This window comes from Oryctolagus cuniculus, chromosome 18 (genome assembly GCF_964237555.1).
Source record: "Oryctolagus cuniculus chromosome 18, mOryCun1.1, whole genome shotgun sequence".
Taxonomy (NCBI): Eukaryota; Metazoa; Chordata; class Mammalia; order Lagomorpha; family Leporidae; genus Oryctolagus; species Oryctolagus cuniculus.
In genome coordinates this window covers 23,719,560-23,735,457 of record NC_091449.1, presented here as the reverse complement: position 1 = coordinate 23,735,457, position 15,898 = coordinate 23,719,560, and the positions used below count along the sequence as shown (strand labels likewise).

General features: G+C 55.1%; 1 protein-coding gene across 20 annotated transcripts in view; it reads right to left on the bottom strand.

Moving 5' to 3' along the window:
* The window catches only part of ANKRD27 (ankyrin repeat domain 27), a 54,187-nt gene that overhangs the window by 24,809 nt on the left and 13,480 nt on the right, over positions 1–15,898 (bottom strand). For all 20 annotated transcript variants that reach the window (XR_011384333.1, XM_070063570.1, XM_070063557.1 and 17 more), the window contains 10 exons: positions 9,724–9,834; positions 8,030–8,186; positions 6,894–7,048; positions 6,034–6,093; positions 5,892–5,945; positions 5,734–5,799; positions 5,567–5,643; positions 4,844–4,965; positions 3,887–3,965; positions 3,247–3,379 (listed from right to left, as the gene is read on the bottom strand). Coding sequence is in view for 19 of the 20 variants with exons in the window: in XM_070063570.1 (XP_069919671.1) it covers positions 3,247–3,379; positions 3,887–3,965; positions 4,844–4,965; positions 5,567–5,643; positions 5,734–5,799; positions 5,892–5,945; positions 6,034–6,093; positions 6,894–7,048; positions 8,030–8,186; positions 9,724–9,834 (1,014 nt within the window). In the remaining variant the exon portion in view is untranslated. The remainder of the gene's footprint in view (positions 1–3,246; positions 3,380–3,886; positions 3,966–4,843; positions 4,966–5,566; positions 5,644–5,733; positions 5,800–5,891; positions 5,946–6,033; positions 6,094–6,893; positions 7,049–8,029; positions 8,187–9,723; positions 9,835–15,898) is intronic.

Sequence of the window (15,898 nt, the reverse complement as noted above, 5' to 3'; positions counted from 1 at the left end):
CCTCAGCAAGGATCCCTGGCACTCAGCCGGGACCAGGATGGCTGCCGCTCTCCCCCACACCTGGCATGCACAGACCACCTCGGGCGGGCTCAGGGCTCTCTGGAAGTGGCAGCCCTGGAGATGATCCCCGGGGTGTGTGGGATGCAGCAGGCTCAGGCCATCACCCTGCAGGTGGAAACTGGAAGTCCTGGCCGCCTCCCTTCTCAAGCCTCTGCCCTAACACCTGCGTGGCCCTGCACACAAGGAGAGCCATGGGGCAGGCTGGTGCCTCCTTCCCAGTGCCAACCAGCGCCATAGTGAGTACAGCCCAGAGACTCCATCCAAGAGCAGATGACACACGCCCAGGTCCCAGAAGACACTGGGGGAATGCCACACCAGGAGATTCAAATCCTGTTGTCAAATCTTCCTGTTCCAGGACTCACCCCTCTTGATACATTCAGCTGTCCACGTTACCAAAGTCTAATCCTCACTTGAAGTAACTTCTAGCAAGATACCGCAATGCTCACTTGAGCACCTCCACTAAATCACTGAATGACAAAGTAACTTTCTGAGAAAGATTCCTGGTGGGAGGTAAAGGGGATTTCTTTCCGGCTGCTGCTCTCAGAGGAACTCACCAAACCCTGCAGACACTGTGGGGCACCCCTGTTCACACAGCCCCTGAGCCCTGACTTAGAGGTCGGGCTGAGGACAGAACCATTCCTGGGGCCACTGCCCCTGGCTGGCCCTACAAGAGCGCCACGACGTCAGAGTGAGAGCCATTTCCACCCCCGCTGCCCTGCACTATATAAAGCTCTCAATCTGCTTGACGCAGTGGCTTACACCTTAGCGGCTTAGGGCCGGAGCACCTCAGAGACGCTCCTGCCTCGGCTCGGGGCAGCCCCGTCAAGGGCAGGCAGGTCTTCCCTGGCCGAGTCTCCAGCGAAGACCAAGCGATGAGGAGGGCCGGGCATCTGTCAGCACCCAGCTGGGAAGGGGCAGCAGCGGGAAGGCAGGCAAGGCCTCCCTGCACTCCCCACCCAGAGTAGGAGTCGAACTGACCCCCACCTGGAGCCATCGCGGCGGCACGGATGAAAGGAGGGTTCGTGGTCATCTCAAGTGTGAAACTTCAGTGCACAGAGAGTCAAGAGTGAAGCCTAAATTGATTTACTAACATTTAGCCCCTAATAACTTTCCAGAACCCTGGCCCTCTGTGCACACTCCTCCAGGAAGCAGCACCTACACCCAGCACTGGCTTCACGCACTCCTAAATGGGACTTCCCCACCTGAGACAAGCCTGTGTGCAACTGGGACAACAGCCATTATCACAGACGAAAGAACATGCAGGTGTCACCACAGACCCGGGGGCCCACAAGATGCACTCTGGCCACGACGGGCCGGGAGCTTGTCCCAGGCCTGCCTCCTCAACACACTAGGCAGGGACTACATCGACCACCACGGTGATGCACAACTTGTCCCGGCGCCTAACAGACTCAATCTCCAAGCAGGAAGGTAGGGAAGGGTCAGACACCGCAGACAAGAGAGGTCTCTTGTTTCTCCCTTGCCTACCCCAGTGGAACACCATCCCTAGAGGCTTCCTTACAGGATACACCAGAGGGCCAAGAACCAGAGACACCCAGAAGGGGGGCACAGGAGGAGCGAGCAAGGGCACTGGTGTCACACGGTGCTTCCGATGCAAGGATCCGTCGGGAAGCCCATGGCAAAACGGAATTAGAAGGTGAGTTCATTTTGCTGCATCATTTTGAAGTCCATGCTCACGAGGTGTCTTCAAAATGTTCATGGGAATCTGTGCACATGGCCCCACCTGCCTGAGTGCCACAGAATGCAAGCAAGCAGGATGGCCATGCCAAGGGCATGGGGGTGGGCACCTCCCTCCAGGTGTCGCCAACAAGGAGCATGAGGCCGATTCCTCTGTGGGGCTGAGGAGCCAGGAAGAGGGGGAATTCTCAGACCCATTGGAAGGAACAACCCAGGGGCAGGGCAGCCATGGACAACTCCCCCGAGAGCGGCACAGGTCCTCAGAACCTCACAGAAAACAATTCACACTAAGAACCCTATTGCCCAGCTGTGGACATGATTCTGCACACAGGTGTCACGCAGAGCCACGCCTGCACACATCCTAGAACGTTACGTGATCTCTCGCCACATCCACAAATACACAAAGCAGCAGAGCCACGGCCACGTACACCAGAGATGGGATGGACCACGCTGAGTTCCATGTGACTCAGGGATCAAATCAGACCCCAGCCGAGAGCAGATCTTCACCCGTCATGAAGCCCTGTAATCCTGTCAGGTTATGTGCCAACACAGGCAGGCTGACCCCAAATTTTGGTTAAAAATGCAACTGTCTCCCTCTCTCTCTCTCTCACTGTCCACTCTGCATGTCACACACACACACAAAAAATGCAACTGTGTGGACATACCAAAATGCTAATGCCAAGTCATCCCTAGCCACTGAGTGTATGTGGCTGTTGTCACATTCACTGCAACTTTACGAATTGCAAATGCTATTTATAAGCAAACACTAGTGTTTTAATCAGTAAAACAAACAAACAAACAAACAAACAAAGCTCTTCTTTCAGGGAAAGACAGTACATATTACACTTTCAGTTATGTAAAACAGACACGGATGGGGACAAGACTGGAAAACGTGAAGGTTCATAATGAGTGAGCAGTGAGGGCCCTGCTTTCACCCGAGCGCTCCCGTCCAGACAGCCACACCACTGTCGAGGTGCTTCAGCTGCATCAGAAAATAAGGGCAAACCTATGGTCCAGTCTCAGGACTCGTCACCTTGCCGACTTCCACTCTGATTTCTGTGAGCGCCAGCAGGTGCTGCTGGCTGGTGTGTAGGGAAAGAGGCCAGCAATGTAATCTTGCTTTAAGATCCCACAAGCCCCTAAAAGCACTATCTCCTCCTCTTGGCCAAAGCTCACCAACCAGACAGCCAAGGACACAGTAACACAGCCACTGAGTCCTAAACCTGCACGCGTGGGTAATCGGTCACTCTGACCGACCATCACCGAGAAAGCCAGATCTCCACTCCGGCTTCCAGGGCTCGAGGAAGCAGGGCGTTAGGGCGTGAATCCCAGGGACAGCGATCGACCGGGAGCTCACTGCTCAGTTTGCTGCGTGGCCTTCAAGCCTCACAGCCTCCACGCAGCTGAGGGTGGGCCTCGCTCTGGGGAGACCACTCGGGAGCCCCGCAGCCCGGAACCTTATCCCGGGGACAGCGCAGGGGGGCGGCTCACAGGCGGCTTGGCGGAGAGGCTGCCTCGCCGGATGTACTCGATCGCTGCCTCCACCGACGTCAGGCAGTAGCCCAGCTCATCCTTTGCTGAGCTGCTAAACCGGAAGTTTTTGATGTAACTCAGATTCGCCATCCTGACAAAAGAAGAAGACGGTTTCACTGTTGGATACCAACGGACACTTCCGCATAAACAGCGCTACTGGCGTGGGCAACTGATCGAACACCTGCGGTCAGTCAGTCCACCCAGGGTGCCTTCTCCTCCAGCTCTATGGAGAGTGTGTGCAATTAGGAAAATGAGTGAAACCACGTGTTACTTCCCCAGAATAGGTTAGTGTCTAGAAAGCTTGTCGCTGTCAGGCAAGCTGTGGGTTCCTGTGGAAAGAGAACGGGCTCTGGGTCAGAAAAAAAACTGGAATTAACCTCCCGCTCAGCCCCAGCCAGGTGCACCACCTGGGATGAGAAAGGGACGCCCTCTGGGCCTCAGTTCCCCCGTGTGTGAGGGGAAGGACAGCCATCCCTGCAGGAGGAAGGGAGGGAGGCCCCTAGGACGCACACAGTCAAGGAGGCTCTTCCCAGGCTGCACTGAGGCTGCACGGCCCAGTGCTGCCATTTCAAAAGAGCATTTCGACAGAAATCGTTACCAGTTAGGGATGTCTGTTTTCACAAGCAAATATAACAGGACGGACAGCAGGTCGTCAGCACACATGGTCTCCAAGTTAACTGCAAGGGGGAAACACAAGTTCAGAGTCATCCTGAGACTCCAGTGGACCGGCAAGTGCACCAGCTCCCCACGAACACCCAAACCACAAAACCACACTCCAATCAGCCTACACAGCAGGCAGCAATGAACTGCACCACCTCCCTCACAGGAACACCCACATCTTTGGAACATGTGTGAAAGAAGGTCACTCCATGCAGACTGGGCAGTTATGGGCGGCCAGGGAGGCGGGGGGCAGAGCCATCGCCAAAGCCTCTCGCGTCTCGAGGTCACTGTGTGGAGTCTAACGTCTACATGAAGCATCACTCTATTTTTTTTTTTTTTTCAGTTTGAAAGTTTAAATAATCCATTCCCAGGTTTAAAAATGCAAATACAAAAGAGGGAAGTGGAAACGCTCCCCCAGTGGAAGCCACCCAGTGGCTTCCTGTGCACCCTTGCGGGGACAGGCCAGGAACTCACCATCACGCAGTCTCACACACACTCACTCATCATCCCCTGCACACCCCCTGCCACTCACACACCTGTGCACTTCCCTCACATCATGAGCATTATCCTCCATCCACACCACAGACCTGCCTTCTCCTCATGAATTTCTTCTCAGCTTGTTTTGCTTTACTTGTTATACTAGAAAGACTGGAGGGGACAACCTGACGACCTTCCCCCTGTATGTGTCACCGGCGTGGCTCCTTTCTGAGCCTTCTCCTTGCCCTGATCACGCCTGGCCTGGCTCCCCCACCCGTCACGAAGCACCTGCTCTTCAGAACAGACGCTGGGATACCCGCACCGCAATGCACTCAACACGGCCCCGTCTGCAGGAGCCCTAAGTGCTGACTTGCACACAGGCACTCGTCCCCTGCGAGACCCCCGCCCCAGCACCAACCTCTCTGGCTGGGAGACTTTGTGATGAGCTGCACCACCCTGCGCAAGCAGAGCAGCTTCTGGTGAGGGGAGGTGCATCTGTTCAGCTGGGCCAGCTCTCTCTTGGCACGAGGGATGTTGAAGCTGTAAGATCATTTGGAAAGTGACAACGTCAGAGGGCGGCGGGAGGGGGAGGGGGAGGGAAGGGGGAGGGGGAGGGGAGGGGGAGGGGGAGGGGAGGGGGAGGGCCCTCCCTCCCTGACCCAACAACAGACCTCGGGTTCATGTACTTCTCACAACAGACGTGGTAATGAAGAACAAAAACAGGTACCGAGAAGTAATGTGACCCAAGGCACGACAAGACAGCTTTAAAACCCATTCAGGCTGCTTAGGTGGCAGAATTGTGGGGTGGAAAAAAAATCCTTAGCTCCAGAGGGACTCGGGTACTTTAGAAATTTGTGTGCCCCAAGGAAACTTAAATGTGCCCGCGTGGCGGGGTTCCCTCTGACGGGCAGGTGAGGAGCCACATCCTGCCACATGCAGACCGGCTGCTCAAAACTCCCTGCCCTTTAGCTCCCTCGCGGCTGGCACGCTGGCCCACGGGTGCAGGGGCAGTTGCTGGGCCCCTCACTGTGGGCTGCCTTCTTTGGTCGTGAGTGACCACACTGCTCCACAGCACCGGCCGGCTCCCACTGGTGTGCCATGAGGACACAGACAGTGCCCCGGGCCCCAAGCACACCCTTACCTGAACTCGGGCTTCACACCTATGTCTTTCTGCTGAAGATCTTGAAGGCTTCTTGTGATTTTGTTAAAGGCAGCATCCTAACAACAGATTTCAATGTGGCTTCAACTTTCTTATCGGTAAGCAGGGGAGGGAGCTTCCACCCTGCACGAAGGTGACTCGGCACCTACCTCGCTCGCCTCCACGGTCCCCACGTACTTAAAGATCAGATCATAAATCTCATGGTGGACGTACATCTGGGAAAACAGCAGAGCCCGGGTCAGGGGCGTCAGGCGCAGGGGGAGGGGATCAGGGGGCCCCCGGTTGCTGCCGCCCTCCCCCTCCTCACCTCCACTGCCTGCTTCATCAGGTTCATCTGGGCCTCCTGCTTGGCAAGCATTTTCTAGAGACAAGAGAAGCACAGTTAGAGGTCGGGGCCTGGCGTGGGCAAGTGCCACCGGCTCTGGGAAGGAGGTCCTCCGCTCGCTCACCAGGTGGGAGTCCCGCAGGAGCTGCTGTAGGCATTTGGTGTAGAGCGCGTTCACCGAGTCCTGTGCAACAAAGCAGAGGAGGGCACCGCCCTTACCGTCCGAGGCCACGGCACACAAACCTCAGCGTCACCCACACTGCGCTTCCCGCGTGACCAGCTTCCGGGGCTAAGGCAAGCTTTATCAAGTCAGATACGAGAGGACTTCTCCACTTTTTTTTTTTTTTTTAAGGTATATTTTTTTTTTTTTATTTTTATTTTTTGACAGGCAGAGTGGACAGTGAGAGAGAGAGACAGAGAGAAAGGTCTTCCTTTGCCGTTGGTTCACCCTCCAATGGCCGCCGCGGCCGGCGCGCTGCGGCCGGCGCACCGCGCTGATCCGATGGCAGGAGCCAGGAGCCAGGTGCTTTTCCTGGTCTCCCATGGGGTGCAGGGCCCAAGCACCTGGGCCATCCTCCACTGCACTCCCTGGCCACAGCAGAGGGCTGGCCTGGAAGAGGAGCAACCGGGACAGAATCCGGCGCCCCGACCGGGACTAGAACCCGGTGTGCCGGCGCCGCTAGGCGGAGGATTAGCCTAGTGAGCCGCGGCGCCGGCCGGTATATTAAGCATTAGAAGCTGGCAGAAACTCCCCTCGGGGATGAACACACAGATGGTAACACTACGCATTTTTATACTTCTCCACGGTTTTCAAGTGCTCTGCAGTGCCTTAGGCTATGGTTGCCATCAGAGAAAAACATTTAAAGCAAAACTCCCAGCAGTGGGGGCAGCACCCAGGGCAGGCTCAGAGTAAGCAGAGAGGGTGCCGGGACCTGCCGCGGCCTGTGGCAGGCCCACCCGGCACAGCACGACCCGGCTACTGACTATGTGGTGACGGAGGCTCTTCCTCTCGCACTCCCGGCACGCCCGGTGGAAAGAGGCGATGTTCCTGTCAAACTTCTCAGAGTGTCTTCCCAAGAACTCTCTGACGTCCTCAATGGTCTTCAGGGAGAAGGGATCTGAGGGCACTGGAGGCTCCTCTGAAAGAGAGACGGACGGTCAGGCCGGGCCGGGAGGAGGGGAGCGCCCCAGCCTCGTCCCGCTCCCACGGGGGCCAGGGCGCGAGGGTGGAGAGGGCAGCATCCTGATTGTGGGGTACTGTCAGAAAACAGTTTGGTTGCAGGACAGCCTGGGACTCAGGGGGCAAGGTCTGCTCCAGGCCTCTCCCTGGGACAGGCGCCGTGCATCTGGGCCTGAGTGTGTGACAGGCAAGGCTCAGGTAAGAATTTGAGTGCACTGCGCACACCAGGTGTGACCTGGAGAATTACTACTCTGTAAAAATCATGGACCCCCTGACCAGCGCCGCAGCTCAACAGGCTAATCCTCCACCTAGCGGCGCCGGCACACCGGGTTCTAGTCCTGGTCGGGGCGCTGGATTCTGTCCCGGTTGCCCCTCTTCTAGGCCAGCTCTGTGCTGTGGCCAGGGAGTGCAGTGGAGGATGGCCCAAGTCCTTGGGCCCTGCACCCCATGGGAGACCAGGAGAAGCACCTGGCTCCTGCCATCAGATCAGCGCGGTGCGCCGGCCATGGCGGCCATTGGAGGGTGAACCAACAGCAAAAAGGAAGACCTTTCTCTCTGTCTCTCTCTCTCACTATCCACTCTGCCTGTCAAAAAATAAATAAATAAATAAAAAATAATAATGGACCCCAAAAGAGGCACAGCTGTGGGGTGGGGTGGGTGATCACACTGTGACAGCTGAGACCCAGAGACAAAGCCAAGGCTGTCCCTTTGCGCCGTCACATCACAGGTACCACAGGTGTACTGAGGCATACGTGAATGGTGCCCCTTGGAACTGGGCAATATCCAACCTCGGCAGCCCCCGCCCAGGCCCCCTCAGCTCAGGATGACTGAGCACTGGAAGCAGTAGGCAGGTTTCTAGCAGGCTCCTGAGGGTTCTCTGCGACTTGTAACTTTTAACCTCTTGTGTCAGGAAACAGTTCAGCCAACACAGGTCTCCTACCTGAGCTCGCTCTCTTTTCCAAAGGATGGGCTATACACAAGATGCTGAAACTCTCTTCCTTCTCGTTGTAGAAAGTTTCTTCAAAGAGAATGGGCACCGAGAGCAGAGAGGCAAAGCCCGCCCCTAATTTGATCCTGTTCCCTTGTATGAAGACATCCTGCAACAAGAAAGCTGTCAGTGCACCAGCAGCTGGGGGGGGGGGGGACCACTGAGCGTCTCCCAGGCCACCACCTTAGCTAGAGCCTGCCTGCCTTCGTCCCAATTTGGCTTTGCTTGGGGCACAAACACTCTCCCACTTTGTTCTCTGGGAGACTCAAATGTTGCAATGGAAAAAGCACTAGGCTATTTCTGGACTAGAAAAAATCCTGTGCCCTTGGGGGAAAAATCCAAGAAGGCTCTCCTGTCTGAATGAGGCATCAAGGTGATGCCTGTGCCCTGTGGCCAGCCTCCCCACACCCCTGCTGCCCACGCCCAGCTCACTCTGGCCATGGCTCGGGTGCCCTGGCTGCGGCAGCCCAGACACACTCTGTAGACTGGGTATCCAGAGAGAACTAACTCACCAGCGACCAATGGCTGGTGGTAAGCAGATCCTTAGCAGAACAATATCACGCCTGGGGAGCCACAGGGCTGCTGACCCCGCCTGCCACCAGCAGACCTCTTGGGAACCCCACCCTCCTGGTCCTCACCACCAAGTCAAATGGCCTCAGCTGCTGAGCCACGGGCCCAAGGGCCCAAACCACAGCACCAGCCCCAGCGAGGAGGGCAGTGCAGCCCGGCTCCCTCAATAGTGTGAGGGTTGTGGGGGAACAAGGCCAAGCCTGATTGCAAACAAAACATCCCTCTCTCAGAACCTACGTGACTCCATTAAAGAAAAAAAAAAGTTTAAATGGATACCCCAAAGTTAACAATGACCAAGACAACTCACCATCCCTGTTAACAGTGACACTGAGAGAGACACCACACCCCTTCCGTGGCACCCCCCAAAGTGCACGACCGACTCTCATCAGACAAACCCCCACCCAGTGGGGGAAGGGGTGTAGAACAGGCCAGAACGCCAGTGTTGTGAGAGACAGACCCTTAGAAGGTGGGCCGGTTCTCTGTGCCTGACGGCCGCACTCAATTCACACAACAGGGACGGGATGACTGCACCCCACTCGGGAAACAATGAGGGGGAGAGAAGCGCGTGGGTGTATGTGGAGAGGAGGGGACCAAGGCAGCGAAACAGCCAGCGCCAACCAGGCTCCGGCCCCTCGGCACTCTATTGCCACTTTCCGCAGACTAAAAATTATGTGGAAACAGAGTTTGTCAAAACGAAGATGATCATTCCTGAGGCTCATGTTGTGTAAGAAAACAAAAAGGCCAACAAGCTCTCCCAGGCATGGCAAGAGCTCACCCTGCCACAGGTGTGCGGGGGAGAGGTCCCTGGGCTGGGGGAGACGCCGGCCCTCCCCAGGCCAGGGCAGAGGCTGGACCCCTGTTTCTTTCTTCAAAGGCAGGAGTCCCTCCAGCCACTCCGCAGGCTGCTCTGTGTGTGTGTGTGTGTGTGTGCATGTACGTGTGTATGTGTGCATCACAAGTCACATGTAATGGAGCAGACATGAAAGGCTGGGGAACATGGTTCCCGCCCCTCCTTCCTAACCGCCCACCCATACACTGGGGGAGCGACATGGGCTGGCCCCTCCAGGCATGAATACCTTTCCATTTAAGGTCTGAAAACGCTCATCCACCGGAATCAACACGTAGGACTCAAACTGACAAGTGGACTGAACACTGCTCGTCAGGCTTCCTTTGCAGGGTACCAGCACCTGGAAGAAATCAACGGAGTGAGCGCTAGACATGGGGGCCACTCATAGCTTCTGCAGAACCGGCTGTGCCAACGACACTCCAGCCGGGGCGCCCGGGGGACACGCAGGCCCAGAGCCACCCGGCATCTCTTGCCAAATGCCCACAGCTGCCGAGGCTAAGCTCCTGAGTCGCTGTGCGGGAAGCAGACACTCCCCACACAAGGCAAGGACGGGCATAACCCTGTCCCATCTTCAGACCTGGGGCACGCTGGGTTCCTCCCAGACCCCAGGACCCCCCTTTGGAAAACAGTGCGGTTCCCAGGACCAGAAGAAGAGAGGAGTTGGGGAGTCCAGAAGAGGGAAATGGAGCAGTCACACATAATCCCACTACCCGAACCAGAAACACTTCACACTGAGACAGCTTCTTTCTGATCTCTCTACGTTTTTTCTGTTTTCAGCCTTGCCATGATCACAGTTCACAAGGACGTAACAGAGGCCAGAGACCAGGGCCCCTAGCGCAGGCTGCCGCCTCCACCAGAGACCCTCAAGGTACCAGACTTGGGCTGTGCGGCAGGTTCCATCCAAAATGTGCAAAACCAAACACTGCTCAGAGCACACAGCTCCTCAGCACAGCACAGCCACAGAATGGGGTCTGGCCGCCAGGGATGCACTCTGCCCTGGCCAACCACCAGCCATGCACAGAGCTCTGGCTCAGGGACTTTTTCTTTATTTAAGAGACAGAGGGAGACAGACACAGAGAGCACAGGCACATGCCAGAGCACTCTCATTTGGGGTTCACTCCCCAAATGCCTGCAATGGCCAGGAGGCCGAAGCCAGGAGCTGCGAACTCAGTGCAGGCTTCTCATACGAGTGGCAGGAATCCAAACACTGGAGCCGTCGCCACTGCCTCCCAGGATCTGCTTTAGCAGAAAGCTGGGATCAGGACAGAGCTGGGACCTGACCCAGGTACTCTGATGTGGGACACAGGCATCCTAACCAGTGGTTTAACTGCCAGGTCACGTGCCCACCCAGGGCTCATCTTACAAGGATTCTCTCAGAATGTGTGTGCCTCAATGGATGCCCCCGCAGGAACACCCCCCAGAGGTCCACCGCCTAAGGCAGCCAGAGTGAAGTGCTGGGAGCAGATGGCCTGGGCGCCTCTCCTGGTTGCACACTTCTCAGCCGTGGCCGGTCACTGTCCCTTGGTTCCCATTTGTGTGACGCAGGGACAGTGGCTGCACATAGGAGTACTGAGAGGAGTGTGAGGCAGGATCAGAGACACACTCAGTGCAGCGCCCGGCACACAACCCCACGGCATCACAGGTAGTCTTTTCCTATGTCCCATGGAGCTCCCAAAGCAGAACACAATCACCAGGATTAAACCAGTGCTCCTCAGGCTGTCACGGAAGAGGAATAACCTGGCTTGCCAAAATTCACTGGCTACCAGTGAAGCAGCTGACCCCAGCAGGAGGCAAGAAATGTAAGTCCCCTCCCGGAGCCAAGACTTAATGATCCAAAGAGTTAATATTAAAAATCTTTCAGTTTACAGGAACACCAGAGAAAATGATGGAGTAGGAAGTTCCAAGGGTCAGGCCCTCCAATGCAATCCCTATGCTTGAAAAACTGTCACAGGGTTGGCATTGTAGCCTAGTAGGTTAAGCCTCGGCCTGCAGCACCAGCATCCCACATGGGCACCAGTTCAAGTCCCAGCTGCTCCTCTTCCAATCCAGCTCTGCTATGGCCTGGGAAAGCAATGGGAGATGGTCCAAGTCTTGGGCCCCTGCAGCCATGTGAGAAACCCAGAAGCTGCTGGCTCCTGGCTTCAGATCGGCCCAGCTCTGGCTGTTGCAACCATATGGGGAGTGAACCAGCAAATGGAAGATCTCTGTCTCTCCTTCTCTCTCTCTAACTCTACCTTTTGAATAAAATAAATACATCTAAAAATAAATAAATAAAAAGAAAGAAAAAAAATAAGAAAAGCCATCACAATAGACATCGCTGGAGTTCTGCAATGTGACCACACCACACAGCAAGCAGAGGTGCACCTGATGGAGGGAGAGGCTGCGGCCGGCCCTCTTCCTCCCACCATCTGCCTTGTCCAGCTGCAAGGACAGCAGCCCACACTCCAGGAGGGACTGGCTGGAGCCAGGGTGGGCAGTCGGGACCTTGTCCTCCCAAATGTTCAGCCAAGTGGGAAAGCAAAACAAAGGATACGGACGTCTGTCCTAACTGCAGTTTCTGGAGTTCCCTGAAGAAGTTCCCCTTGGAATCTAGCAAGCCACCTAGCATGCAGCAGGTGCTCAGTGAAAGTTTGTTGGGTGAATCTACACTAAACAAATGGTGAGAACTGGGACAGGCAGCCAGGCTACACAGATACTCTGCTTGGAAGTCAGCTTTTGGGAACCTGGAAGACATGCTGCTGGATTCCAAGGGAGCCTCCAAAAGCCTATTCAACCGATAATTAAAAGACATTAATAAAAGAACTAAGCTTTACCTCCTTTTTCAATATTTGCTTTTCTTACAGCCAAATGGACCCACACCCAGTATACACCTCAGAAACATGGAGGATTTTCCCCTTGCAGCCCATGGACAAGAGCCCCAGGGATACACACCTGCCTAGCCCAGTCTGAGGAAGCCACACGTGCATAACTAGCAGGCTGGTTATAAGAATAGGGTGACTGGGGCTGGTGCTGTGGCATAGTGGGTTAAGCCACCCCCTGCAACACTGGCATCTCATATGGGTGCCGGTTCATGTTCTGGCTGCTCCACTTCCAATCCAGCTCCCCACTAACAGCCTGGGAAAGGCAATGCAGATGGCCCAAGTACTTGGGCCCCTGCCACCTACAGAGCAGACTCGGAAGAAGCTTCTGGCTCCTGGTTTCAGCCTGCCTCAGCATAGCCATCTGGGGAGTGAACAAGTAGATGGAAGATCGATCAACTGATCTCTCTCTCTCTCTCTCTCTCTCTCTCCCTGTAGCTCTGATTTTCAAATAAATAAATAGATCCTTTAAAATAGAACAGGGTGACTATTATTACAGTGTAAGGTGCCACAAGCCTTTGTGACTGGGACCCGGAATAGGAGCTCCCCCTGTGTAAGCAGAGAGAGCAGGTAGTTGCAGGAAAGCGAGGCCGTCCCTGGGGAAGGGGGCTAGGGAGAAGTCAGTGCAAGGTCCCAGCAGCAGTCAAGCTGCAGCCTCAGCTGCCATCCGCAGCTATTGCAGATGGAAAGAGGATGAGGGGCCATCAGCGTGGCCACAGGAGAAAGTGAGGGGCAGTTACTCCTGCAGGACAGACACTTGTTAAAAGTGGTGATTTCAGGACCGGTGTTGTGGTACAAGGGGTTAAACCATCACCCACGACGCTGGCATCCCATGGGGCACCGGTTCAAGTCCCAGCGGCTCCACTTCCAACCGAGCTCCCTGCTAATCTGCCTGGGAAGGCAGCCACATGGGAGACCTTGAAAAAGCTCCTGGCTCCTGGCCTCAGCCTGGCCCTGCCCCAGCTGTGGCTATCTGGGGAGTGAGCCAATGCCTCTCTCTCTCTCTCTCTCTGCAATTCTACTCTATAAGTCTCTAAAAAGAAAAAAAAAAAAGTAGTGCTTTCACATTTTTAATTTTTTCTAATTTTTAATTATTTGAGATACAGAGCCAGCTCCCATCTGCTGGTTGGTTGTGGCCCCCCAAATGGCCGCACTGACCAGGACTGGGCCAGGCCAAAGAGAGAAGTCAGAAACTCAATCAAGATCTCCCACATGAGTGGCAGGAACCCAACAACCTGAGCCATCACTTCCGCCTCCCAGGGTGCACGTGAACAGGAAACTGGAGCTGGGACTCAAATCCAGGTACTCTGTTTGGGGACACAGCATACTACAGCGAGGTCAACTACACACGCCTGGCTTCACATTTTTTAGAGCTCAGAAAAGGACCCCAAGGAAGATTCCAGGGTAATAAAAACATGGCCTGTGGTAGGCACTTGGCCTAGTGATTACACTGCCGTTGGGACTCCTCCATCCCTTGTCAGAGGGCCTGGGTTCGAGCTCCAGTTCCAGCACCTTTGCAGATTCCTGCCAACGCACACCCGGGGAGGCAGCGGTGCTGGCTCAAGTGGTTGGGTCTCCACCTCCATGTGGGAGACCAGCTTTGGCCTGGCACAGACCCAGCTGCTGTGAGCATTTGAGGAATGAAACAGTGGATGGCAGTGCTGCCCCTCTCTCTACCAAAAAAATAAACATTTGAAGAAAAAGAAAGGGGGCTGGCGCTGTGGCATAGCAAGTTAAGCCACCACCTGCAGTGCCGGCATCCCACATGGGGACCAGTTCAAGTCCCAGCTGCTTTGCTTCTGATCCAGCTCTCTGCTAATGGCCTGGGGAAGCAGTGGAAGATGGCCCAAGTCCTTGGGTCCCTGCACCCATGTGGGAGATCCGGAGGAAGCTCCTGGCTCCTGGCTTCAAATCGGCATAGCTCTGGCCGTTGAGGCCAACTGGGGAGTGAACCAGCAGATGAAGACCTTTCTCTCTCTCTCTCTCTCTCTCTCTCTCTGTCTCTCTCTCTCCCTCTCCTTCTCTCTCTGTGTAACTCTGACTTTCAAATAAATTAATTAATTAAAAAATAAAAAAAGAAAGAACTTTCTAAAAGATGAAAAGGGCCCAATAGCCAAGGAGAGAAATATGGCATTCACCTGCTGAGGCCACGTGAATCACTTGGAAGTGTCAGAAAGGGCGAGCACCCTTCTAGAGATCCCTGGAATACAAACGTGGCTAGGGTACCACTGCAGGTTGGACAGGGGCAGCCCAGTGCCCCATCACTCAGAAGGTGACAACAGAGCAGCTCCTCCCACTACCAGCTGCTGCTGAGAGGGTAGACGCGCCGACTCCCAAGGCCGCTGAACAAGGCTGAGGAAGGCCAGGAATTTGGGATCACTGAATGTGGACCCCCATGATCTCAGGAGACTGGAGTAAGAGCCTGGGGTACTGTTCACAACACAAGATGGCATAACTTAAGAATCTCCCAGGGCCGGCACCGTGGCATAGCAAGTTAAAGCCCCATCCTGCAGCACCGGCATCCTATAGTGGCAAAAGTTTGAGTCCTGGCTGCTCCACTTCCGATTCAGCTCTCTGCTAATGGCCTGGAAAAGCGGTAGAAGATGGCCCAAGTGCTTGGGTCCCTGCACCCACGTGGGAGACCCAGAAGAAGTTCCTGGCTTCGGCCTGGGCAAGCTCTGGCCATTGCAGCCGTTTGGGGAGTGAACCAGTGGACAAAGATATTCTCTCTCTCTCTCGCTCTGAACTCTGCCTTTCAAGTAAAATAAATAAATCTTAAAAAAAAAAAAAGTGTACCCAAAGGAGGCCGACCAAGACTGCAAAGCCCTTACTGAAACTGAGCTCAAGTGGGGCCCGTGATTTGCAGCTAAGGAAGGATCCTCTGGGCGACAGGAACTGTACTACCGCCAGCAGCAGGACTCCGGTGTGCCAGACACACAGAGCTTGCTGAGAAGTGACATTCTGGGAAGATGCCACACGGCGCAGGCACACACGCTTGTATCTAGATGGCACTTCTACAGATGCCAGAGAACAAAGACGGGAAGCGTGGGAAGATCCCGCAGCCCGTACGCGTTCTCTGTGACGTGGCTACCACCGCGGATGGTGTGACTCCCCCCAGCGGGTGACCACCTCCCGCACGAGAATTAAGCTCTGTGAGGGTGAAGGCTGTGCTGCTTCTTCCCAAGCTTTGCTGAACCCTCAGCGCCAGAGAGAAGGACTTCACACACAGCCATGACTGCCCCGTGGCAGGGGTGCGCTCTCGGGAATGACGTGCTGGGCAATATCACGCTGTGTGGACATCGCAGAGCATACAGGCACAAACTAAGCTGGCTGTGATACCACCAGATGATGTCATCTCGTGGCCCCACATACAGTGTGTAACTGGCGTAGTGTTTCATAACTGCTGTGCAATGAACAGATGACAATGAATGTCTTTGGTGGGTTTGACAAGGTCTTCTTCTTTGGAAATAGGTATATACTCAATTGTTATTTACAATGAACACTATGACTTCTAAAATCCAAAGTAACACAATTTTGGCACAAAGA